Genomic DNA, 26073 nt, shown 5'->3' with positions numbered 1-26073 from the left:
ACAATTATTTTGTTATTATTTTTGTGTAAACAAATGTTTGAACGAACTACCCCTATATGTGTACCTCTGGTTAGTTTAAAGTAGTAACTGATGAAATTGCGAGATCGATGCCATCCCTAGGTTACCTAAAGCAAGATTCTCGGCTGAGTGATTTAGATAGATTGTAACATTTATTATCATCATTTTTCTGCATGGCGGACTTTTTTCAGAACCTACAAATCCGTAAACCATCTAATAAAATTGGAATAGCCTTACCATGTTTTAAAAGGCCTAATAATGACTACGTAAATTTTTAAAAACCAGTGCCGTGACGACGAGTAAACATTAGTGGAAAACAATTTACAAATAAAGTTTTGAATTGTATAGCCACACCTTTAAGCGCCGATCCAGTCGGGCATTTTTGATGTTGCAAACAACAAACGAACCAAATGGACCTATGGTTCAAATGCAAACAACAATAAAAAATGAAAAGAAAACCCTTTCAAAAGTTAACATTAATTGAGAAGAAAACCTATTTCCACGAAATGAATCACTACCTCTATCCACAAAAAATCTGGTAGGCCTATACCCAGATGCTGGGAGAATGATTGACACACCAACAGATCAGATACAAATACCTCTTATCTTAATCCTCTGCAGTTTGTTGTACATTTGTTTCACTCAGAAGACCAGCCGCCATGTGCGGTGTCTTTTGTGGTTTTGTGACTGAACAAGGAAAGTTAATTGACATCTGCTGGCTTATAATTTCGTGCCCTTTTCTTTTAAATTCATTTTTGGCAGTATGGTAACTACTATCTAGTGCCCCCGAAATTTGGCTTAATCCAACGCCAAAGTGGTAGTGCCGTGCAATGTGTTTTGTTATTAGAGGCCTTGTGTTTTTTAACAGATACAATTATAGTACTTTATAACACTTCGTTGCACCCACTAAAAACGTTCAGTTGGTGAAAACGCTGCGCTCGCTCATCACTATACGCTTTTTTTTAAATAAAAATTAGCCGGCACTCAATACTTTCCCCTGTATGCCCTATTTGAAACGACCCTCATCCTGTATTATGGTACTCATTGGAAAAACTCCTATGGGCCGTAACTACCAGTATGATAATTTACCCTCTAGTAAACCCCACCACCAACAACTCTTCCCACAAATAAAGCTGCCAAAACAGCATTGTTATTCGCAGCGGAGTATTGACCTTTTTACAGTTATGAAAAAGTTTGTATGGAAATGTCCCACAACGGATACAATCTACTAACTAAAAAACAACATTATTTTTTCTCCAATACTCGAATGTCTCATACGGCAATTACAGACGGAGTTCGGACCTTCTTGCCCCTTTAAAACAATTGTTACAAATGTTTCAAAAGGGAAACTTATTGAAGACGGAGTACGGACACTCTTACTGTTGAAACAAAATTAAAGCAAACTGCTTTCGTCCCACAACAGCAATATTATTGAAAACATTCAGATCGAACTGACGTCTTCCCCTTAAAAAAATTTTCCCAAATACTCAAAAGTCCCAAAACGGCAATTTGTTATTTACGACGACGGAGTACCAACATTTTTACAATTAAAACAATTTTGGTACATGGAAATGTGCCACAACGGCATTTATTATTAAACATGGGAGTTCGTCGGATATTCTTACTAAATTAATAAACAACATTATTGTTTTCTCCAATACTTGAACATCTCATACGGCAATTACAGAGTTAGGACCGCCTTACCCTTTACAAATTTTGTATCAATGTCTCAAAGCGGCAACTTATTAAAGACGGAGTACGGACATTCTTACTGTTGAAACAAAATTAAAGTCAGTTCGAACTGACGTTTTCTCCTTAAAAATTTGTTCCGAAATACTCAAAAGTCCCAAATTGGCAATTTGTTATTCACGACGGAGTACGGACATTGTACTGTTGAAGCAAAACTTACACCAACTACAAATGTCCCGCGACAACAATATTATTGAAAACTTTCAGTTCGAACTGACGTCTTCCCCTTAAAAAATTGTTCCCAAATACTCAAAAGTCCCAAATTGGCCATTTGTTATTCATGACGACTAAGTACCGACATTTTTACACAAAACAAATGGTTGGGTACATGAAAATGTCCCACAACGGCGATTATTATTAAAAACATGGGAGTTCGTTGGACATGCTTATTAACATGCTTATTGGACATGCTTATGCAACATATGTGCATTCAACAGTGACGCACGGGCCCTTCAGCGCTCCCCAAAAAAGTCATCAATATTTAGTCTATTACCGCAAAATTGTTCACTAGTTTTTGCCAACGTACTTACCTGACAACCTTGCTGACCATGGCCGATTCACCTGAAAAGAGTAAACCTTCACGAGGAAGCAAAAAACGAGGGAAACGGGATCCGTCACCGACCCAATCCCCCAAGGAGCCTGTTGGGGTGCAAGATGGCTGCCAGTCTTGTCATGGTTCATTGGCCAATGTGAACACAAAGCTGGACAAAATTCTCGCTACTCTGGAGACCATGGGTGCTAGACTGTCCACCCTTGAAGTCAACCTCCGGGATATGGATCATCGTGTTAGTGCCAACATCAAGGACATAAACGACCTAAAAACATCTCTGGAAATGCTTGAGAAGCAACATATGAATCACTTAGCAGCCACAAACAGCAGGTTCGACGGTCACCATAGTGATACACACAAGCTTGGTAACCAGCTAGACGATCTTCAAAACCGGAACAGGAGAAATAACATCGTCATCCATGGTGTCCCAGAGGGATCTGAGAAAGATCAAAAGTCCTGCGAGGAGTTTGTGGCAGGCTTTTTAGCTTTCCACATGAAGCTGGAGGGAAGTGAAGAAGTTGAAATCGAACGGGCCCACCGCACTCCGGGAAACCATCAATCTCGCTCCGGGTCCGGTACTCAGACTCGCCCACGACTAATTCATGTCAAGCTCCTCAGGTATACGGACAGAAAATTTATTCTCAAAAACGCCGCCCGAACCTTGAAGAACAATCCCTACAAAGGAGCTAACATCTACATCACCGACGACGTCACCTCAAGGATCCGGGCAGGCAGAAAATGTCTCAGAGAGGATCATCTCCAATCCATTCGTAATGACTCAAGGGTACAGTTCGCCTACATCCCTATGTCCGTCCCCGCAGTAATCTCCTACAAACTGAAAAGCGGTCCGTTCAAGACCTTTCGGCTTGGGGAAGCAACCCCCATCTCCTAGCTTGTAGTACAACCCACGTCAGCTGAGTAGTTTTCTTCTGAGTGTTATCACAAGATTTCTTTAAATTTAATTGTATATTATTTTCACAAATCAATCTTATTGGAATGTACTTGTGTTATTTTCTTGTAAATCAAGTTACCCCATGTTGCTTTATATTGTGGTGCCATTTTGTTCCCTTTGCATTCATCAGTCTGTACACAGTGCATCTTCTTATTCTTAGCTTGATACATGTAATCACCCCATTGTACTTAATCAGTCTGCTTGTCCGTCGTCACCAATTTGAATTCATTTCACACAATGAGTGATAACGAAAGCGCAAGTAGTGACGACAGTAGCTCTGAGCCATTGAATGACACTACTCTTCGTTTCAATGATTGTGGTTTTAACTCGACAATTCTGAATTCAGCGGATCCTAGTCAGCTTTTATTTAACACCTGTGGTGCTCAATACCTGTCAGAAAGACAACTCAGAGATAAAACAAAGGAATTAGAAATTGACTCCTTTTCAATCTTCCACGCCAATATCAGAAGTGTAAACAAAAATTTTGAAGATCTCACCTTTACTCTAAATGAAATACAACATAAGTTCCACATTATCGGTCTTACTGAAACATGGCTCAAAAGCACCCCGCATTCTATGTTATCCATTCCTGGATATAAATGTGAGCACAAAAATAGACCTATGCAAAATGGCGGTGGTGTCATGTTATATGTAAAAGACTCATTGCAATACACCATTCGGCCCGATATTGTTAGTGCTTCAGGATGTTTTGAATCAATTTTTTTAGAAATCGGTACAAATACAAAGAAAACTATTATCATAGGTTTAATTTACAGACCTCCCGGTCTTGCTGTTTCTAACTTTTCCGAAGAAATGGATGAAATTCTTAACAAACTAACGACTGAAAACAAAATCTGCTACATTTTAGGGGATCTCAATATAAACTTACTTAAAAATGATTCCCATAACCCAACTCGCGAGTTTTTGGATATCTTATATTCACACTCCTTTCGCCCCACTGTAGACAAACCAACAAGAATAACGTGCAATTCAGCTACTCTTATTGACAACATTTTCACCAACAGCGTAGACTCTCATCAGGCAGAAATTATTACTTCAGGTCTTAGTGATCATTTGCCAATTGTATTGTTTGGTCCCAGTTTTGTTAAAGTTAAAAACTCAAATATGTTTTATTGGAAACGGGATACCAGAGATCGAAATGTCTCCTTCATGAAACGTGAAATGGACACAATCCAATGGGATGAAATTGTTAATACTGAAGATGTAAATGAATGTTACTCCCGGTTTGTTACACAATTAAATGAAGTGTTTGATAGATATGTTCCATATAAACGATTCAAATGTAAGAAATCCGTGTGCAATCCCTGGATGACCAAGGGTCTGTTGAAATCAATCAGAAGAAAACACAAGTTGTATAAATGTTATCTCCGAAACCCAAATGAATCTAACAAAAGAAAGTATGATAAATACAGAAACAAGTTAACAACTGTAATTAGAGAAGCGAAAAAGATTTATTTCACTGCTTCCTTTGATAAGGAAAAAGGTAATATTAAACAAACATGGAAAATGATCAATAATGTCTTGAACAAAAGAAGTAAGAAGCCGCCCGGTTCTGATTCATTCCTTGTCAATGGTACGACCGTAGACGACCCAAGACACATTGCTGAGCATTTTAACGATTTCTTTACTAATATTGGTCCTAACCTGGCATCAAAGATTCCGGATTCAAGACTAAACCCCACTGATTTTATCGAAGGCGATTATCCTAATTCTCTTTTTATTACCCCTATAACTAAAAGTGAACTTCTGAAGTGTATTGATGGTTTATCGTCTAACAAAAGTCCTGGCCATGATAAATTAGACAGCTATCTTATTAAAAAGACTGGCACCATTATTGCTGGGCCGTTGCTGAAAATATTTAACCTATCGCTGGAGTCAGGAATTGTGCCACATGATTTTAAGAAGGCTAAGGTTATTCCTTTGTATAAAAATGGTGACCCTAAATTAATATGCAACTACCGACCTATTTCTATATTACCATGTCTCTCCAAATTGCTTGAGCGCTTGGTTGCTAATCGTCTTAATACCTTTATAACTAAGTATAATATTCTGCATAACTCCCAGTATGGTTTCCGTGCTAACTTCTCAACCCAAACGGCACTAATAGACCTTGTTGACAAAATCAGTTCGTCTATTGATAAATGTAACCACACTATAGGGTTGTTCTTGGACCTTTCAAAGGCATTCGACACTATTGATCATGTTATCTTACTTTCAAAGCTTGAGAGGTATGGAATTAGGGGAAAGGCCTTGGACTGGTTCAAAAGCTATCTCTCTGATAGGAAACAATTTGTTCATTGGAAAGATTATGACTCTACATCTAAAACTATTAAATGTGGCGTACCTCAAGGTTCAATTCTAGGTCCAATACTCTTTCTCTTATATATAAACGATATCTGTAATTCTTCGAAATTGTTATCCTTTATTCTTTTTGCCGATGACACCAATGTTTTCTTTAGTCATAGTAACTTAAAGGAGGCAGACTATCAATTAATGAAAAGAAAACTTGCTTTATGTTATTTTCAAATATATGTAAAGATGACAACATCAATATTTATATAAACAACTCTAAAATAAGCCAAGTTAATTCTTTTAGATTTCTAGGTGTTATAATTGACAGCAACCTTACATGGAAGTCTCACTGCCAAAAGATTCACACATCAGTTTCCCAAGTTATGGGTGTTCTACGTAAACTTAAAAATATTCTGCCTAGAAATGTGCTTTTCTCTATTTATAATACGCTGGCGTTGCCCCACTTTCAATACGGGATTCTAGCCTGGGGAAATACTCATGCTTCTTACCTGAACAAGCTATTAATCGTACAGAAGAAATCCTTGAGAGTTATAGCCAATTCTAGCTTTAGAGAGCACACTGCACCCCTTTTCAAGCAATTTAAAACACTCGATATTTTTAAACTGTATAAATATCATCTTGGGGTCCTTATGTTTAAGTTTGAATTTAACTTGTTACCAGGTAACATAAGACTCCTCTTTACACGAAATATTGACATCCATCCACATAACACTAGATCAGCTACTAAAATTCATATTGGAAAGGCTCGGACCACTTTATTTATGAAAACAGTCAGACATCAAGGCCCCCTACTCTGGAATCAGCTCACCCCAATACCTTCATTTAGAACTGTGCACAGCTTCAAAAAATACATGAAAAACCTACTTATAACCAGTATCGTCTAAAATGACACCACCTGTAACTACACGCGTACCATGATTATCCATTCCAAATTATCAAGTTTTTGTAATTTCCTAAATAATGTTCTGTTAATTTTCCTTTTTGTTATCAATCTCAATATGTATTTATGGCTGCATAGCAAACAAATTTTTTTCAAAACAGTTTAATTACAAACAATCATTGCTTTGTGTTTTTTTTTGCTGTATGCACTATACCTTTCACCGTACCTTAATTTCAATAATCAATATTGTTATTGCTATAAACTATAACCTATTAATTTATATTATAAAGGGTCCAGGCTCTGTACAAGCCTAGGCTTTTTCCTGGTGCCCTCCTCTTATCACTCGTTGTTCTTATTTCTTGTATGTTTCATAATTATTTATAGTGATATTTGGAAATAAAAAAACAAACAAACAAACAAACAATTAATAAACAATATTATTTTTTCTCCAATACTGGACTGTCTCATAACGGCAATTACAGACGGAGTTTGGACCTTCTTACCCTTTAAAAAAATTGCTATCAATGTCTCAAAACTGCAACTTATTGAAGACGGAGTATGGACATTCTTACTGTTGAAATAAAATTAAAGCCAACTGCTTATCGTCCCACAACAACATTATTATTGAAAACATTCAGTTCGAACTGACGTCTTCTCCTTAAAAAATGTTCCCAAATTCTCAAAAGTCCTAAAACGGCAAGAAGTATAGACAAAAATGTTGTACATGTATATGGAAACGTCCCTTAATGGCGATTATTATTAAAAACATGGGAGTTCGTCGGAAATTCTTGGAAGTCTCAAACGACAACAACAGACAGGAGTTTGGAGCCAGCCACTCCTAGCCTCACAGTAAGTGACAACTTCCCCTTAGATGTGCCGCAATTGTAACTACATTATAAAATTGCTACACTTTGTTGTAACTTGTTACAAAGTATAACAACGCTTCAATGTTTTGCTTTGTACGCCGCTCTGCTCTCATTATTGGTCAATACCGACACTGGTTGTGTTTACTGCATTTGTAATAACTTTCAAGAAGACGATCCCTGAAATTGTCCTTGCATTGTGCAGCGCTCGTTTCGTTTCGTGGGTACTCGATAGTTCCGCGGGTGCTCGCTCGTTTGTCTCGTATAGCTGCTTCCCAACTGAACGTGGGATCCCTCGTCTCGAGAGACGCCCTCTCTTGGTCGATCTTTGATAAGGCTCTGGGAAGGAGGGAGATGGGGGAACCCGAGGAAGCCCGACCAGTTGATGTTTAGGGCGTCTGTGGCCCAAGCCTGCGGGTGAGCAAGTTGAGCGCAAAACACTGGGAGATGGTTGTTTAGGTGAGATGCAAAGAGATCTATGTGTGGAGTGTCTAGGGTGTTTAAGATCTGCTTGACCACATGGCGATGGAGGGACCATTCAGTGGGGATAGCTCTCCCTCGTGAAAGGGCATCCACTATGATGTTCTCCTTTCCGGACAGGTGGTTTGCTTGTAGACAGGTTTGGCGGGGAATGCACCAAGTGAGTAGGCTTCAGGTTAGCATGCAAAGGGAAGAGTAGTGGGTCCCCCCTGATGGTTTATGTAGGAGACTACGGTGGAGTTGTCTGTCTTCACGAGGACTAAGTGGGACTTCACTCTGTTTGTAGCTGATTGGAGGGCCTTTTGAACGGCCAGGAGTTCCAGCAGATTAATAGAAGGAAGATAACACAGTGGTGTACAATACACATGGGCAGGATAAAGTAGTTCCATATCACAACACTTATAAGGGTTTACAAGGTGCTATTCAGCAGCCACTGCCAGGAACACAGGGACGAACCCCTTCTCTTTTCGATAAGTGCACTGGGTTCTTATACCTGCGTTACAAAACACATGGGACAAACGGCTTTGCGTCCCATCCAAAGGACGAAGCAATGGTTTAACCATTGCTTAAAAGTGTCTTGCTTAAGGACACAAGTGTGCGACTGGGGGTTCGAACCCAAACTCTGTTGATCAGAAACACCAGAGTTTGAATTCGGTGCTCTTAACTGCTTGGCCACGACACAATCACAGGTTAATGGGGGTACAATGTACATGTAGCTGACGAACAAAAAGAGAACCAGAAGAACTGGTTGACAACTATGAGAGACCAGGATAATTTGTTTCTGTTCATTTTCTCGTAGAATTATGTTCTTATTATTACAATTTGTTTTTAAATGGAGTACTCATTGAAAGAAGAAAAAATGCAATCAACATGCAATAAAAAAAAGCAAACAACATACCGATGTAGAGTTATCCTTTCTACTTCTATGATATTAAGATCCCAGGCCAATTCTCTCTCAAGCATCTTTAAAACTTCTAATGGTGCTTGACTCATATGAGAGGTTGGACTGCTTGGAGAATGTTGCGATGAGCCTGAAATACAACAAAGATCATGTAATTATTAATTCTACAAATAAACTGTCCTCTGGCGGATACGTAACTCCATTATGGGATACGATCGCGCATGCGCAAAACCAGTAAACCAATTGCAAACCAGACAGTTTCCAAAAGAAGTTGTGGCACCGAAGTGCTGGAAATTTACAATTGTTTTGATGCCATTGACTATTTTGAAAACAAGACGCAGACAAAACTGGAAAAGACAATGTCATTCCTGAGCCGAACACAGACAACAGGACAAAAAAAACCCGCATACACATGTACCTGTACCTTAAAAAAGTGGCAGCAACCAGGAAGTCATAGTTGCAACTCTGAAACGTCTGCCACTTTGAGCCATTTGGCAAAAACTACAAGAGATTTGTCAGAAGACGTTAAGAGCATGAAAAAAGTATATATTTTTATTTTAAAAGGGCACGTAGCCTACAAATGTTCCCTCACGGCTACTTTCCCTCACGTAAACTATTTTTACCCACCCTATGCTGAATCGGATGATTACTGTGGCGGTAATCAGTTGTTTGCTCAGGAATCTGGAGTAGAATGCTAACAGCTGTACGACATGTATGAAGGTGAAGGGTCAAAGTGCACCGCTGTAAACAACATGGATGACAGGGGTAGTACGAGTAACGTAAGCACATAGAAAAATAGCGGCAAAGGAAAGAACAACAGTAAAGAAAAGGACAGTGCCGATTGGCAAATTGTCAGCAAGTTTGTTGAGTATCTTCACACAGTTTATTGCTCCAAAGGAGGAGACGTGTCCGCCTCACTGGCAAATGGAGTGAACAAGATGTTTTAGAAGGGCATGGATTTCTAATTTTTAATAAATCAATGAAGATTAACTGTCCTGAGGAGCTTTGTAGCCAAGTTGAGACCGATGAACTTGCTTAAAAATGTTGATGACAGAGGGAAAATCCTTCCAACGGCAGTCTCCAAAGCGGGGTGTTGCTTCACCAAAATGGTGGATAGTGTAGGATTTATTGATAAACTTATTTACTTTATTCAAAGAAACTTTTGGGCAGCGCCCTCAATTGGTGCTATTTTTTAAGTTACCATTATACAATTGTTGCATGCTGTGATGGGATCCATGGCGTTTTGTACACCCGAGGGGGGAAATGGCACCCGAGGCTAAGCCGAGGGTGCCATTTGCCACCGAGGGTGTACAAAACCCATGGACCCCAGTCACAGCGTGCAACAATTGTTTTGTTATACCTTGGTAACATTGTTATTCCTCTTCTCGAAGTTCTGTTGTCATCTTTAAACATTATTAAGATGGAGCTAATGCATAGTTCAATCATGGTTTAATACGCAGACGAACAGTTCAAACAAGAAACAATTCTTCACCTGTTGATTGATACCGCGTGTGTTTCGCATAGCGCTTGAAATCGACCAACGGCGGGAACGATGAAGGTGATGTACACCGGTGTACATCACTTTTCATGTTACCCAGCGCGCTGTGCATTACGCGTAGCGCACATCATTAGCCATGATACATGCGTACTTGTTGCACGGCACGTGACTGGTTCTCGACCAATCAAACTTCACAATGTGTACAGAGGTATAACAATTTAGATTGGTGCCTGATGCACTATGCACTATACCTATGTGTGGAATTAGACACTAGATTCTCTCACCATGTTAAAGCATGTTCATGTTGAAGTAAGGCTGGAGTTTTCCCTCGATGTATAACCTTGATTCTAAAGTTTAATGAAGTTTGAATTTCAAATATATGTATTATAGATTCCCATCTAGAGATTGTTATATTCATTTTTCATTGGGAAGTGCACCATAAGATTTAGCTGTGATTTTGAGAATAATTGGACGCCAAACAGTGTTAGTTGAATTTCATTTTCTTTTGATAAATTCACATTATATTATTATTTGCAAGTTTGTGGTAAGCTTCATCTATATTTATAATATTTATTTTCTAAATCCTGTTGTATTTTGTATTTTATTTGTGCAGGTTTCAAACCCTTCCCTGAATTAAACCAAGGAGTTGGAAACAGTAAATGCGAACAATTGTGTGAAACAGGCTAATTCTTACATTTGAAACACTGGGGTGAACATCTGTGCAAGCCTTCAGAATAAAAGGATGGCAGATATTGAAGCCAAGAAGAGGAGGAGCATAGCAAAAGCGAGATTTACTAGAATCTGTCGGAGTCTTGATGCTGCAATTGAGCAATATAAACCCCAGCGTCATCTTGATATTATCAACACAGATCTTAAAGCAGCTTGGGAGACAGTGTGTGCCAGACATGATGAAGTGCTCATGCTTTCCGATGTTGACGACGCTGATCATATTAAATGGATTCTTGATCTAGAACTTGTGTACTACGAAACCAGAGAGAAGATTAATGAGGGTCGGAGTGACGCTGTGAAAGATAAATTTAATGAATGAGAAGAAGACGAGACACAGAAAGCCCTCATCAAAGCACGGGCGCTTCGTAATGTCCATGGAGCTGATCTTGAGCAGCTATGCACTGAAGTTGATCAATCAATTGAGACTGGCTCGAAGGGAGCACTGCAATCCCTAAAGAAAAACCTTGACCGACTTATGGAGTTGGCAAAATTTGCGCACATAAATTACATCGGAGTGGTACCTGCTGATCAAGCCGAACATGAAACAAAATGGCTCTGCGCCATGAGAGTAATGCACAACCATACCAGTGAAAAGATTGGGAAGTTCTTGGACAGCTTTGCCACCCACGTGCCCTCAAACACCAAAGGAGATAAGAAAGGAGAGAACTGTGACTCTAAGCGCCTTTTTCAAGTGGTTGACAAGATCAGCATGTCAACATCGTCTAAAACTCTCCCAGCCGCAACGAATTCACAACATTTTGCCATTCGCTTCCACGGTTACTTCGACACTAAAGTCCAGACTCTGAAGAACAATCTCGCCACATCGAACCTCTCCGTTTCGCACATGCCGGTTTTTGATGCTGAACCATTATGCAACTCGACTTTGGATCACCTCGAGTTCTCTCTGTTGATGCTGTCAAGAAAATGATCATGGGATCACACTCTAAGTCTTGTCGACTTGATCCTATCCCAACATGGTTATTAAAGAGCTGTCTCGATCAACTTGCACCTGTCATCGCCCAAATAATGAACCTATCATTCATTCATGGTCGTTTTCCGGACGCATTGAAAATCGCGGACATTTCCCCACTGATCAAGAAACACAACCTCGCACCAGAGAGCCTACAAAACTACAGACCGATAGCTGACCTCAAATTCCTTGCTAAAACCATCGAGCGGGCTGGAGCTTTGCAGACTCAAGACTATCTTGCCAGAAACAACCTGTTCGGCGAAATGCAGTCTGCTTATCGGAAAAACCACAGTGTCGAAACTGCTTTACTCTGTGTTTTTGACGACCTTCTCCTCGCTGCAGACAAGGGAGAAGAATCAGTTTTAGTTCTCCTTGATTATTCTGCAGCGTAGGACACAGTTGATAACCTCGTGAACTGCAGCGTCTACGTCATAGATACGGTATTCGCGGCTCCGCTCTAGACTGGTTCACTTCATACTTCAATAATCGTCAACAATCTGTCGTCATCAACAAAGCTATCTCTCCTCTTCGTCATGTCAACACTGGAGTTCCTCAGGGGTCTGTTCTGGGTCCCCTGTGCTTCACACTTTACACCGCCCCTCTTGAAGACATCATCTCGTCTCATAACATCAAGTACAAACTGTATGCTGATGATGTCCAGCTTTATGTCACCATGGCTGAACAGCAACGCCCGACTATCATTCCAAACATTGAGTCTTGCATCAGTCAAATAAAATCATGGTCTTCTATAAACATGCTCAAGCTAAACAACAACAAAACGGAAGCTCTTCATATCACGTCCAAACATCCGACACCATAACCCAGTCCAGAGCCTACATATTGGCGAGTCACAGATCACCACTGACAACAGAGCTTGTGACCTCGGGACAATCATCACTACTGACCTTTGCATGAAAAATCAAATCAACAACATTTGCTGTTACTCGTCACTAGCCCTCCATAAAATCGGAAGGATATGGAAATATCTTGACCAACAGACCACTGAAAGGCTGGTCCACGCTTTCATCTCATGTCGTCTGGATTTCTGCAACAGCCTCCTCCATTGTCTTCCAATCGCTCAAATCTCAAAACTCCAACGTATTCAAAATTCTGCTGCTAGAATTTTCCCGCTCATCACCTCAACTACATATCACCCCAGTACTTCGCTCACTTCATTGGTTACCCGTCTCCAAACGCATAGAATTCAAACTTCTCCTGCTGACATACAAATCTCTTCACCAATCCGCACCTCACTTCAAGATCTCCAAGATCTCCTTCATCCATATGTACCTCATCGTACCCTCCGCTCCAGCTCTACCTCTCAACTAGTCCCATACATCACTCGCAAGAAGTCTTATGGCCACCGCTCGTTCTCACATTCTTCACCCTCACTCTGGAACAACTTACCACATCAGAACTGCTCCGAACGAGAACATTTTCAAACATCTGCTGAAAACTTACCTGTTTACTCATTAATTTTTGTAAAGCACTTCGGGACTGTTGTGTGAAGCGCTTTATAAGTGCCGTTCATTATTATTATTATTAGAAAAAAACGGTGGGCCTACAATTAGAGAAGTTGGGACTTCCAGTGTTTGATGGTGATGTGCGACAGTATCCAAGATTCAAGTCCGACTTTGAGAGATTTGTTCGACCAGAGATGACATCGGATCAAGCTGCATTTGTGCTTCGGAGATCATTGGGGAAGAAGCCACTTCAAATCGTTGGCGCCATTGATGAGGATGTCAGCGAGATGTGGGACCGACCGACCAAACAAAAAAGAAATCGAAACTCTAAAAAACCTACACTTTCAGCCCTTTACGAGAATGAGATTTAGGCTACTGTATCCGAGTCCAACAAGACATAATGTGGAGTGACAGAAATTTACTACAAAAATATGATGTTATTTTTAAACTTACTGTTTGTTTTGGTTAATGCAGCATCAGATCCTGATGTTCTTCTCTTGGCATTGTAGCTACCATGCTAAAAAAATATTTTAAAATAAATAAACAAGTGAACAGACAAGCTCAGAAAATTTGTTATACATCATAAAAGATGAACTGGACCTCCAAATTTTCTTTCCAATTTCGTTAAAGAATTATTTTATGGACATATTCACTTGTAAAATCAATTGTTTTTTCTACAGATTTGAGTGATTGTCACAATGTAATTATATAAGAGAAATGACTATTTGTATAAAGTTAAGGTTACATTTGAAGAGAAACAAGACTTTGGTTTTGATGGCCAATGGGCTTGTAAAGATCGTAGAGTTCAGTTAAAGTATGTGAGTTATTAAAGTAAGGGTGATCGTATCCCCTGTGATTGGCTGTTATGTATGAGCCCATATTCTGTTTTCAGGCTGCACCTTTTTCTGTAACAATAGATTGACTCACAGGGTACACCTTTTTTTGCGGATTATATAATTTTGACGGTAATCAAATATTAATTGAGTGGTCACTTGTGACTTGAGGTTGCTGAGGAGAGGACATGTCAGCCGCGATGACTTGATAGAGAGAGTCATTCATTGACACCTGTGCTATAGTTTTCAAGATCAAATTCTGAAGAAGTTTATCTTTGTACGTACATGTATGAGCAGTTGAGTTCTCCTAGAGCATAAAGTAGGACCCTCAATAATACTGCAACTGATAATTTGTAGCATATGAGCGTAATTAGAAACAGACAGAACAACCTGTAAGTTATCATTTTGTTTAATAACTTAATAATCTGAGAAAGTTTTTCAGCCCGAAAAAAATACCGTGTTTGTTTTGGATAACAGAACAAAGTAACTTTTAAGTTTGTGTTTAAAGAAGAATTTTCCTCTAAAACAAATCAGAGAAACATTTACTTTGGTTGATTGTCAAAACGATGTTAGTTTTTATTAAACAGTTGTAGACTTGTGCTTGTAACTAAGTGTAGCATTTTATGATCAAGATGTGACCTATTGGTATATAGTTATTGTATGTATTACTACTGTGAGTACAGGTTGTCATTATGTATACTCTCCATGGTTCCATCTGGGGGAAGTAAACCAAATTATACCAGTGAAATGAGGGAAAAGCCGGGAAGAGACGTATGAGGGAAGAGACGTATGAGGGAAGAGATGTGTGAGGGAAGAGACGTGTGAGGGAAGAGATGTGTGAGGGAAGAGACGTATGAGGGAAGAGATGTATGAGGGAAGAGACGTATGAGGGAAGAGATGTGTGAGGGAAGAGATGTGTGAGGGAAGAGATGTATGAGGGAAGATATGTATGAGGGAAGAGACGTATGAGGGAAGAGATGTGTGAGGGAAGAGATGTGTGAGGGAAGAGATGTGTGAGGGAAGAGACGTGTGAGGGAAGAGATGTGTGAGGGAAGAGATGTGTGAGGAAAGAGACATATGAGGGAAGAGATGTGTGAGGGAAGAGACGTATGAGGGAAGAGATGTGTGAGGGAAGAGATGTGTGAGGGAAGAGACGTATGAGGGAAGAGATGTGTGAGGGAAGAGACGTATGAGGAAAGAGATGTGTGAGGGAAGAGATGTGTGAGGGAAGAGATGTGTGAGGGAAGAGATGTGTGAGGGAAGAGATGTGTGAGGGAAGAGATGTGTGAGGGAAGAGATGTGTGAGGGAAGAGATGTGTGAGGGAAGAGATGTGTGAGGGAAGAGATGTGTGAGGGAAGAGATGTGTAAGGGAAGAGATGTGTGAGGGAAGAGATGTGTGAGGGAAGAGACGTGTGAGGGAAGAGATGTGTGAGGGAAGAGATGTGTGAGGGAAGAGATGTGTGAGGGAAGAGATGTGTGAGATGAGGGAAGAGATGTGTGAGGGAAGAGACGTATGAGGGAAGAGATGTGTGAGGGAAGAGATGTGTGAGGGAAGAGATGTGTGAGGGAAGAGATGTGTGAGGGAAGAGATGTGTGAGGGAAGAGATGTATGAGGGAAGAGACGTATGAGGGAAGAGACGTATGAGGGAAGAGACGTATGAGGGAAGAGATGTGTGAGGGAAGAGATGTGTGAGGGAAGAGATGTGTGAGGGAAGAGATGTTTGTCGTGTAATTTACTATTCAGCTGATTGTGTTTTTGTCAATGCTCTTGATCAATAAATTAATTATTGTATTGTAAAACTTGTGAAATAAATGCAATAATTTCTATTGTTTACGGCCTGGGGTCCGGGCCCGCCTAAGGGCATGGGGAAATTCTGCATTTTAGATGCTCTGTGGTGCAATCTTAGGCCAATAAGAGGCAAAAAGAATGAAACAGAACTTAAGCCTTTAAAATATGAGCAGCAGTAGAACCTTTTGAGTTACAACAGCATCAAGTTCAGGTGCGGATCTATGACACAAGTTTTAGGGGGCAAATCTGTCAAAGAGTGAGCATGCGAGTGTGAAGCCTTTACGGCATGGGTCTGGGCTGCTTAGGAAGCGTCTCAAAAGTCGGAATGCTATATGCCCATGGGAACGTTCCGCCGAGAATACTCGAGCGATCCGTGGGAAAGTACAATGTTCTCAGTGGGAACAGCGGGTATGCTCTGTGGATCGGTAGCGTGTTCCCAGTCAGCGATCCTGTGGGAACAGCGAAAGCATACTGTATTCCCAGCGGAACGTTCCTACAGGAACATTCACATCTGGGTTTTGTTGTTTCAATTGGTTTGCCGTTTCACGTCAGTGCATTCTACAGCGAACTCTCTTCAGTGCTTGTCGAGATCAATCATCAACAACACTGTAGATATAAGTATTTGTTTTATTTAAAAATTAGGTTTAATTTAACACCGATATACCACGGTAAAATGATTATAACTGAACTAGGCGTAAATAAACCTAAATACATTTTGCAATATCATTCGTGGACAATCTAGGACCTCTAACGCATGCAAAATATTGTTGTTCAAATACAAATCAACATTAATGGGGATATACTGAATCAACGAATCGGAAGGACCAAATTTTTATATTAATACATAGCTGAACAGTTTAACAAATTTGAAAACGAGACGTCCTCAAGAAATGAGACTCTGAAAAAGCATCATCGTGGCGCCCATGGTCGGACTCAAAGGCCACCGACGGGTGCAGACTGATGCATGGCGGGCCCCCTTGAGGAGGTCCCTGCTGGGCTGTAGTCACACGCCCCTGACCGTACGGGTTAGTGGGCGGGTGTAACAAACCTGGGGGGGGGGGGGGAGTCGAGAGCACAGCTAGCTAAATTTCAAACCAGGAAAAAGCCAATCAGAGGTTGACATTCAGAAGTTTCAACATAATCACGACTCTGTTATAGATGAGTAAAATGAGAAGATTATCTCACACAATAGCATTCCACAGGGTGGAGTCTTATTGAGATAATTGTCCTGGCACAATACAATACATAAAGTTGAAAAGAGAACAAGGCATGGAAAAACTACAAGTACATGTAACAAAAGAAACCACTTTGCCATTTGTATGACGGTTTCCATGGCGACTCCGAACTAAAACAGTGCTGGTTTTTGGAAATGTACAAGTCGTTTGATTTTGACCACACTACTTTGCAAAAATTGAAGTTCCAGATTGGCCATTTGATGTAAAGTACAACATGCCTACTGACCCACAGGTTAAAACTGAGCCACTAGTGGCTGTAAGCCTAAAATTGCCGCTATTTTGGCGAAATGACCCGACTATTTGGTTTGCTCGAGTAGAGGCTCAGTTTCAGACTCGGCAGATCACTAGTCAGTTGACCAAATTCTCATATGTTGTTTCATCATTGCAACCCGAAATTGCACAGGAAGTTAGAGATTTGTTAATTTCCCCACCTGCTGAAAATCCATATGATAACCTCAAGATAGAACTAGTAAAACGTACCTCAGAGTCTGAACAAAAAAGACTACACCAGCTACTAATCTCTGAAGAACTGGGAGATAAAAAAACCATCCCAACTCCTACATCGTATGAAACAGTTGATTGGCGAAAACAACTTGGATGACAAAATTCTCAGGCAGCTATTTTTTTAACGTTTGCCACAAAATGTGCAACTCATTTTGGCTTCCTCTGGTGATGCTCTTGACCTAAAACAATTGGCTCTCATCGCAGACAAGATTCTAGAAGTAGCAGATCCACATTCGGTGTCCACTGTCAATGTAGGTGCCGCAGCTACTCAACCCACGAGTGTGCCGCAGTCATTTGATTCTCGCTTAGGTGAACTTCAATCACAGGTTTCACAATTAACCTAGTTGGTTCAAAATCTAGTTACCAGTGAGTCCATCAGCCCACACTCTAGATCATACGACAATCGTGGACGTTCCCAAGAGCGCCGTTCACGAAATGCCTCTTGTTCACGCAGTAGTTCAAAGTCGAACCAAGAACGAGCTAGTACAGAATGCTGGTATCATTGGTGATTTGCTAACAAGGCACATAAGTGTGTAAAACCATGTAGTTTTGTTGAGAATGCACAAACTCAGGAAAAAACTAGAACGCCAGCAACTTAAGGCGACAAGTGTGTCTGGCAATCCTCAAAGTCGTCTCTTTTATATCACCGATAGGATATCTGGTACTAGATTTTTGATTGACACGGGTGCCAAAGTTAGCGTGTTGCCCCGAACTTAAACGGACAAAAAGAACTCAAGTCCTTATACTTTACAAGCAGTAAACAAATCCACCTTGGTGAAAAGTCCATGACAATTGACATTGGATTAAGACGAGCATACAAATGTTTTTTTATTATTGCTGAAGTTCCATTCCCAATTATAAGTGCAGATTTTTTGAGGCAATTTTCCTTGGTTGTGGACGTAAAAAACTATAAGCTGATTGATTCACAAACCGAACTCGAAATTTCTGGTAACAAGACATCAGTTTTGTCTCCAAAACCAATGTTTTTCTCGATTTTCTCAGTCAGTTTCCAGAATTAACAAGGCAAAATATTTATGAAACTGCTATCAAGCACACTGTTACACAACCACCGTACAACGATCCTTTTTTGTGTCATTGAAAGAAGGGACAAATATTTTATCATTGACGTTAACGGTAAACATGACTCGAACATCAACACTTCTTGGTCAAAAGGTAAAATAAATGCAAGAATTATAATTGTTCAATGATTTCTTTCAACACAACACCCCTCCAGCTATGAAATGGTAAGGCCCTCGGGTAAACAACTCCTTATAAGGAGATGATGTGTGCGTCGCGCGTATCGCGTGATGTGGCACAGCTGTTTCAGCCGTTGCTCTCAACCAATAGGAATGAAGAAACTGTCTTATAAGTGCTGGTGCAAGCTCGTGTGTCACGCCCATGTTGTAACACTTTTTACTGGTGTTATATCATCCGATCAAACAACCCCTCGTGATGCCCTCTCGACCAATGTCTTAGGTATTTATGAATGTAAAATAAAAACCACTACAGTTTAAAGTAAACATACAACTAAAGGATTCTGGTTTTGGGACTTATTTCTGTTTGCTTTGAACTTGGTTCTGACAAGGACAGACTCAAAATATCTAGTTTTATGTGTGATTCTTGTTTGCATATTGTCAATGAAAATAAACTATTTTTCAAACTTCCTAAAAGATTAGGTTAATAGGCATTCTAAATAAAAATGATTTCTATAAATGGTGAACTTACTGTCATAAGACCGCCAACAAGATCTGAAGTCATCTGATCTTCCTCTTTCACCTGTTGTGATGTCAGCTGAGGGTTATAAAGTTCAGATGATCGCAATATCTCAAGAACACGATCTAAAGCCTGCACTACAGTTACAGGACTGTTTTCCTGGGCAGCATTTATAATGTTAATCACCTGTAGTTTAAAATTGAAATCAACAGAAAAAAAAAGTTATTGTTAAATGGAAGGTACACGTTTGGTAATTACTCAAAACAAATATTAACTTAAAAACTGACTTGGTAACAACATTGTAGAGCTGTTTGTAGTATAAAACATTGTGGGAAACGACTCCCTCTGAAGTAACGTAGTTTTTGAGAAAGAGGTAATTTCTCACTAAAATAATAAAAGACTTCTAGCCAGAGGTCTTTTATTCCTATCTGAAAGCACACAAACTCGTAAAATGTCGGTGTTTTTTCTCTCATCATTTTCTTGCAACTTCGATGACCAATTTAGCTCAAATTTTCACAGGCTTGTTCTATTTTGCTTATGTTGGGATACACCAAGTGAGAAGATTGATCTTTGACAATTACCAAACATGTACCTTCCCTTTAAGCCAGATAGTTAAGGAGTTATTCAAACATCAGAAACTAACAGCTTCAGGGGGCTTCTCTCCAAGGGCTCCGACCGCAGCTTCGCCCCTGCACCCAACCAGGCGGCGTCGGGCTAATAAATATTATAACACACCTCTTGCTCGTTCTGTATTCTGGTTGGCTGAAACACGGTCACATGGGATGAACTAATATAGGCTAGAGATCGCGCGCGCGCGTTTTGCGGGAATAGTACCAGAGCGGGCAATAGTCTTTGAATATAGTGCCCGCGATTATAGCGCCCTCTCTTGACTTGAACCAACTACAAAACTCCTTTTCTGTTCTTATTTGACATTTAAGACCGAGCTGTGTTATAAAACACATATTGACTGGCATAACTCGGTAACTAGTGTACGTCTATTCCCCCTCGGGCCTGTGAGTGACCAAAAGAGGGCCTATTTCCCTCGGCTTTCGGCCTCGGGAAATAGGTCGCTCTTCTGGTCACTCAAAGTCCCTTGTGGGAATAGACGTATACTAGTTACCTCGTTGCCAGTCAATATGTGTATAATAATTTCAGGAGACTCCCGTAAATACGTTGTACATATGTACATGCTTAAAGGAATGCTGCAGTGAATTAAAATAAAACTTTGTGAGCTGTCAGATGCATAATCTGAGTGAGTAATTTCTCAAAACTACAATACTTCAGAGAGAGCTCTTTCTCACAATGTTTTAAAGTAATGATTTGAAACCTTGTCATCTTTATACAATAATTCAATAGACTGTGCAAGTCTCGCGCGCACCGGAGCGAGAAAACACGACAGACGAAAAAATCAAATCAAATCTTGGCTTTAAATTATTCTAAATATTATTTAAAAAAAAACTCATTAGGTCTTGTTTAATTTAGTTTTAGCTTTTTAAACATGATGCAATTAATCGGTTATAGTTTATGTATAAACAAAAGGAAAATTCCAGGACAAGGATGTTTATTTGATCTTAAATTTTGTGAAACCCCTGTTGCAAATCTAGGCCTGATTGTGAAATTATCAAAAGCTGGGTTTTAAGTGGACGCACAATGTTCGCGAGGGCGATAGATTAAAGGGTGGCGCAGTTTAAAGAGGAAGCTGACGTTAAAATGACCAATGAAAAAGCTGTTCACCTCACGCGAACAAAAAAAGGTGCTGACATATGGCTGGATTCCCTACGTGACTATGTCATTCGAAATTGTTTATATCGTCCTTTCAGGAAGACCAAACGAGAAAAGAGGTTCTTCGAGATGAAGAATTAAGTCTTGACAAAGCACTCAAAATTTGCAAGGCTGCTGAATTAGTAAAAGAGCGTTCCAAAGAACTACAATCCGCAGCACTGACAAAAAGCCATGGAATACACCTAATGACCAGACAACTCAAAATAAACAACAAACTGGTGATAAGCATCACTACAGACGCTGTGATAACTGGCATGTTTCCGGAAAATGCCCAGCGTATTGTGAAATTTGTGCGTACTGTAAAGGCAAGAATCACTTTGCCAAGTGTTGCTTCTAGAAAAGGGGGCAACGCCAAGTACACCCAGTAGATGAGGAGGATCAGGACTCAATTGATTTTGTTTTGGACACTGTCATGGTAGACTCAGTAAACACATAAACAGGTGAATGGGTCTATCCCCTCACAATGAATGGAACAACCATACCCATCAAACTAGACACGGGTGCTCAAGTGAACATTCTGCCAGAGTCTGACTACAATCAAATTCAAAATAAGCCACAGCTAAGAAGGGCCACAAAAACACTAAAAGCCTACAACCAAAGTCAGATCACAGTTAAAGGGAAATGTGTTGTCACTGTGGACCATAACGCACGCAAACACAAAATGCTGGTCTTTGTAGTTCCTGGAAACAAACAAGCATTGTTAGGCAGACAAGCTTGTGAACGGTTGGGTCTCGTCAAACTAGCCTGTGCTGTCGCAAAAACAGACCACAGCAAAGACGACAATAGCAACTATGCAAACCTACTGCATGACTACCACGATGTTTTTGATTGACTCGGTTGTTTACCGGGCATGCACACAATCACCGTTGATCAGACAGCAACGCCAGTGGTGCATGCGGTTTAAAGAAAGAATTTGAACGTGTGAAACGTCTTAACGTCATCACCAGAGTCAAAAAGCCTACTAAATGGGTGAATTCCCTAGTCGTCGTAAAGAAAAAAAAAGATGCCATCCGCGTGTGTATGGATCTGCGAGACTTAAATCGTGCTATTAAACGAGAACACTATAAAATGCCCACACGAGAAGAGATCATGTAACAGTTCGCGGGTGCAAAATACTACTCTAAGCTGAACGCCTCGCAAGGATTTTGGCAGATTCAGCTAGACTACGAAAGTAGCCATTTGTGTACATTTAACACGCCATTCGATAGGTATAGACATCTGAGACTACCGTTTGGCATATCGACAGCACCAGAGGTTTACCATAACTATACACCAGATCTTTGAATCAATCGACGGTGTCAGTACCATTGCTGACGACATCATCATCTATGGCGTGACCAGAGAGGCTCATGATAACAGCCTACAGAAAACACTAGAAATAGCACGCCAAGTGAACCTCAAGATGAACAGAGACAAATGTGAGATTGGTGTCACACAACTCACATTTATCGGTGATCTGGTAACAGCAGAAGGTGTCAAACCAGACCCACAAAAGGTCACAGCATTCAACAACATGGTCAAACCAGAAAGCAAGCAAGAACTACAGAGCTTTTTGGGCATGGTCACAGATTCGGCCAAGTGGGTAGTGTGATTTTCATGAAAATCAGCCCCGCTACGAGCACTACTCAAAGAAGACAATCAATGGCAATGGGGTCCAGAACAAGACAGGTCATGGAGCGACTTGAAAAATGCAATTTCTACCCAGCCTGTACTGCAGCACTATGACCCAGATTGCCCAATACGCCTATCATCCGACGCTAGTAAGGACGGCCTTGGTGCAGTTCTTTTGCAACTCCATGACAACAAATGGACACCCGTGGCCTATGCTTCGAGAGCCATGACTAGTGCGGAGACTCTTTATGCGCAGATAGAGAAGAAGCTCCTTGGAATTGTATTCGCCTGTGAGCGCTTTCATCAGCTCATTTATGGAGCTACAGTAGAGGCTGAGACATACCATAAGCCTCTTATCAGTCTGTTTAAGAAATCACTGACTGATTGCCCGCTCAGAGTACAAAGACTACTGCTCAGGGTGCAGAAGTACGACATACAAGTATTCTACAACCCTGGGAAACAACTGGTCGTCGCAGATACTACAAAGTACAGACATGCAACGACACAACACGATAGAAGGGAACGTGCAACCGCCTATATCAAGTGTAAACACTTTTGTCAATAAAAAAATTTCAATCGGGTCAAGATCCGAGTAACCTACCAAATTTGCCTTTGAACACAAATGGGTCGAAAATTATTGAAGCAATCTCTCGACATTAATTTTAACATTTGTATGAAATTCAAACAAGTTAAAATCTTCTTGATGATCAAGATGATTAAATGAAAGAGCCTGTAAAAGACATGTCTGACAGATCTGTATATCAATGTTTATAACTTGGTGACACAATGAACAGTTATTACTCTCATCACCCTGATAGTTACCAGAAACCGACCATCTGCTTATGTACATGCAAAAGAACAAAGATTGACGCGATTAAAGGTGTAGACAACGTGGTGGGAGCTGACTACCTCAGTCGAAATACATAGGATGTTGTTAAAGTTAAAATGCCGAGAAAATGCGAGACATTTTCTTATTTTGAGGGAGTGAAACGTCAGAGTCGATTGTTGATATTTTGTCATTAATTGTTTTATTGTTACTTTTTCTTGATCTGACATAGTTTCAATTCCTCAAACCTGCGGTTTGTAAATATTTCTGTCACGTCATACATGTCAAATGCGCAGGAAGCGCCCTGTTGAGATATGTTAGGCCTCAAAGAACGCCCAAAACTGCATAAACATTTCATGAAAGATCAAGTTGTCAAGCAAGCAAGGTATTAATCATCTTATACATCTCGCTTCAATCGCTCTTTTTGCATCTTTATTTTGGCAAACTCCTTCAAAAACAATTTCCAAGAGTCATTTCATTCACCGTGTTTTTTGTCCATTCAATAAACGAGCGATACCATATAAGAGCATTACTGGCAACAGCGCCCTCTGCTGTTCAATAGAGTGTACGACTGGTTCCTTGTGAAAGCATGACGTCGGATAAACAGGCGTGTGGTGTGATATGTGACACAGGCTCACCTTATCCGTGCGTGTGAGGGAAATCAATCTACATTTTGTACGTTGCGTTTTTGTGAATGTTGAAACCACAACTGTTGCACTGGATAATTGTTACTGCCGACGGTAAGTACATTAGTCGGCCAAAAACTAATATTTGTGTCAAATCTACCATTTTTATTGCATAAAATATTCATGAAATCAAAATTCGGAAGTAAAAAAAGGGGAAAAAAAAACCGAAAATAAAAATAAATAAAAAAAACGCGACCGTGATTTTGCTACTTTTACGGTCGGTCGGGATAGGGCAATCCAACATATTTTTTAGGCCTTATGTAGGTAATGTATACTTTGCGTGCCACCCTCAGTTAACTATGGTCATGGTAGTTAAGAACCCCCCCTTCCTTTTTTGGCAAATGCCTTTGTACTTTTTCATTGAAACAGTTGGATAAAGGAAGGTTAATGTGGAGTGTAAGATCGGTTGTGAAAGTTAAAAGCAATGTGAGATTGAGGAGAGAGGATGGGTTGCATGTGAATATTAGGGTTGCCGACCAAACCAGCAGGCGAGTTGATACAGCCACCGTATCGGTATTGGGCCGGTCAGCCAAAGTTATGGCCGATCTCTACAGCAACGGCAGTGTGAAGCCAAAGACTCCTCTCCAATTAATTACAGTAAGTTGATTAGTTTTTAACGAAAGTTGAGAACAAAAATGTGTTTTGATAAAATTGTATTATTTACTTGGCAACGAAGTTTTACAAGGTTACGATGATGAACTGGTTTATTAATATAGTTCAAGTGTTTGATGATTTAGTCAATTAATTTGTTGTGAACAGTTTCAGTGATAGGGATAACTTAAGTTTAGACGTGATGAAAAACATCAACGAAAGTGTTTGAAGTGATAACGAAATTATGTTGTATCAATAATGTGTTTATCTGATGTGCTTTTGGTTTGGAAAACCCAGTATTAGACAGTTTGGTTAATTTCGTTTATAGATGACTATTTAACCCCTGGAACCAGCTACCCCTCTCACCGTACCCCAAGTCTGGATCGCAAGGACGACCACGACAGGGACACAGAGTGTGGTGCTAATTGGGATTCACCCGCAAGACGGAGGTCCGCCACCGGTGAAGGTTTTAACGAAGCAACGATTATTTTGAACAATGTTAATTTTATGAAAACTGAAGTTATTCCAGTTAGTGAAACTTAAGGCTTGGGGCAAGATTGGCAGAACCCTAATCATAGATTATTTGTTCTATGTTGCCTATAATTTGAGAAGTGATGCACAAAGAGAGACGATACACATTGATTTATTTATTGTAACTGTTGTGCAATATTTATACCTAGATGTGAGAAAGAGCACTAGAATAGGCTTGCTTCATCATATCCTTAAGGGCAAGCTTCTTTGGCGGCATTTTGAGTGACAATATTAGAAGAACAAAAAGTTCAGTAGATTCAGCAGTTAGTTGAATTTCCCTGCAGTGCAGATTGAGCCGCAAACTCAGACGAATATGGAAAATTTCAATGGTAAACCGAAAATGGTTGAGGAGTGAAATGAAAGACGTCTTACATCATCAAAGAGCGCTCTGATAATCCCCTAATAATACGTAAATCCCCTGATTTAGGAAACGGCAATGTGTTCGATAAGAACCACTGCTTAAGTTTCTGCCTGACCATAATGTGCTCGATTGCACATGTCCTGTATGTCGCTGTCCATTTCCCTGTCTATTAAAGTTGCTTGAACAAAGAACAGTCCAATTTATCCTTTCCATCATGGGTGTC

General features: G+C 40.2%; 1 protein-coding gene across 2 annotated transcripts in view; it reads right to left on the bottom strand.

The window, feature by feature from the left end:
• Window positions 1-26073, bottom strand: part of LOC117295510 (high affinity cAMP-specific and IBMX-insensitive 3',5'-cyclic phosphodiesterase 8B-like) — a 186790-nt gene that overhangs the window by 75346 nt on the left and 85371 nt on the right. For both annotated transcript variants that reach the window (XM_033778196.1, XM_033778197.1), the window contains exons 11-13: window positions 19475-19648; window positions 13841-13904; window positions 8725-8857 (exon numbers count right to left, since the gene is read on the bottom strand). In XM_033778196.1, coding sequence (XP_033634087.1) covers window positions 8725-8857; window positions 13841-13904; window positions 19475-19648 — 371 coding nt within the window. The remainder of the gene's footprint in view (window positions 1-8724; window positions 8858-13840; window positions 13905-19474; window positions 19649-26073) is intronic.

Source organism: Asterias rubens, chromosome 10, assembly GCF_902459465.1.
Source record: "Asterias rubens chromosome 10, eAstRub1.3, whole genome shotgun sequence".
NCBI classification, from domain to species: Eukaryota; Metazoa; Echinodermata; class Asteroidea; order Forcipulatida; family Asteriidae; genus Asterias; species Asterias rubens.
Note: the sequence above shows the minus strand (reverse complement) of the source record. Positions and strands in the feature narration are given on the sequence as shown.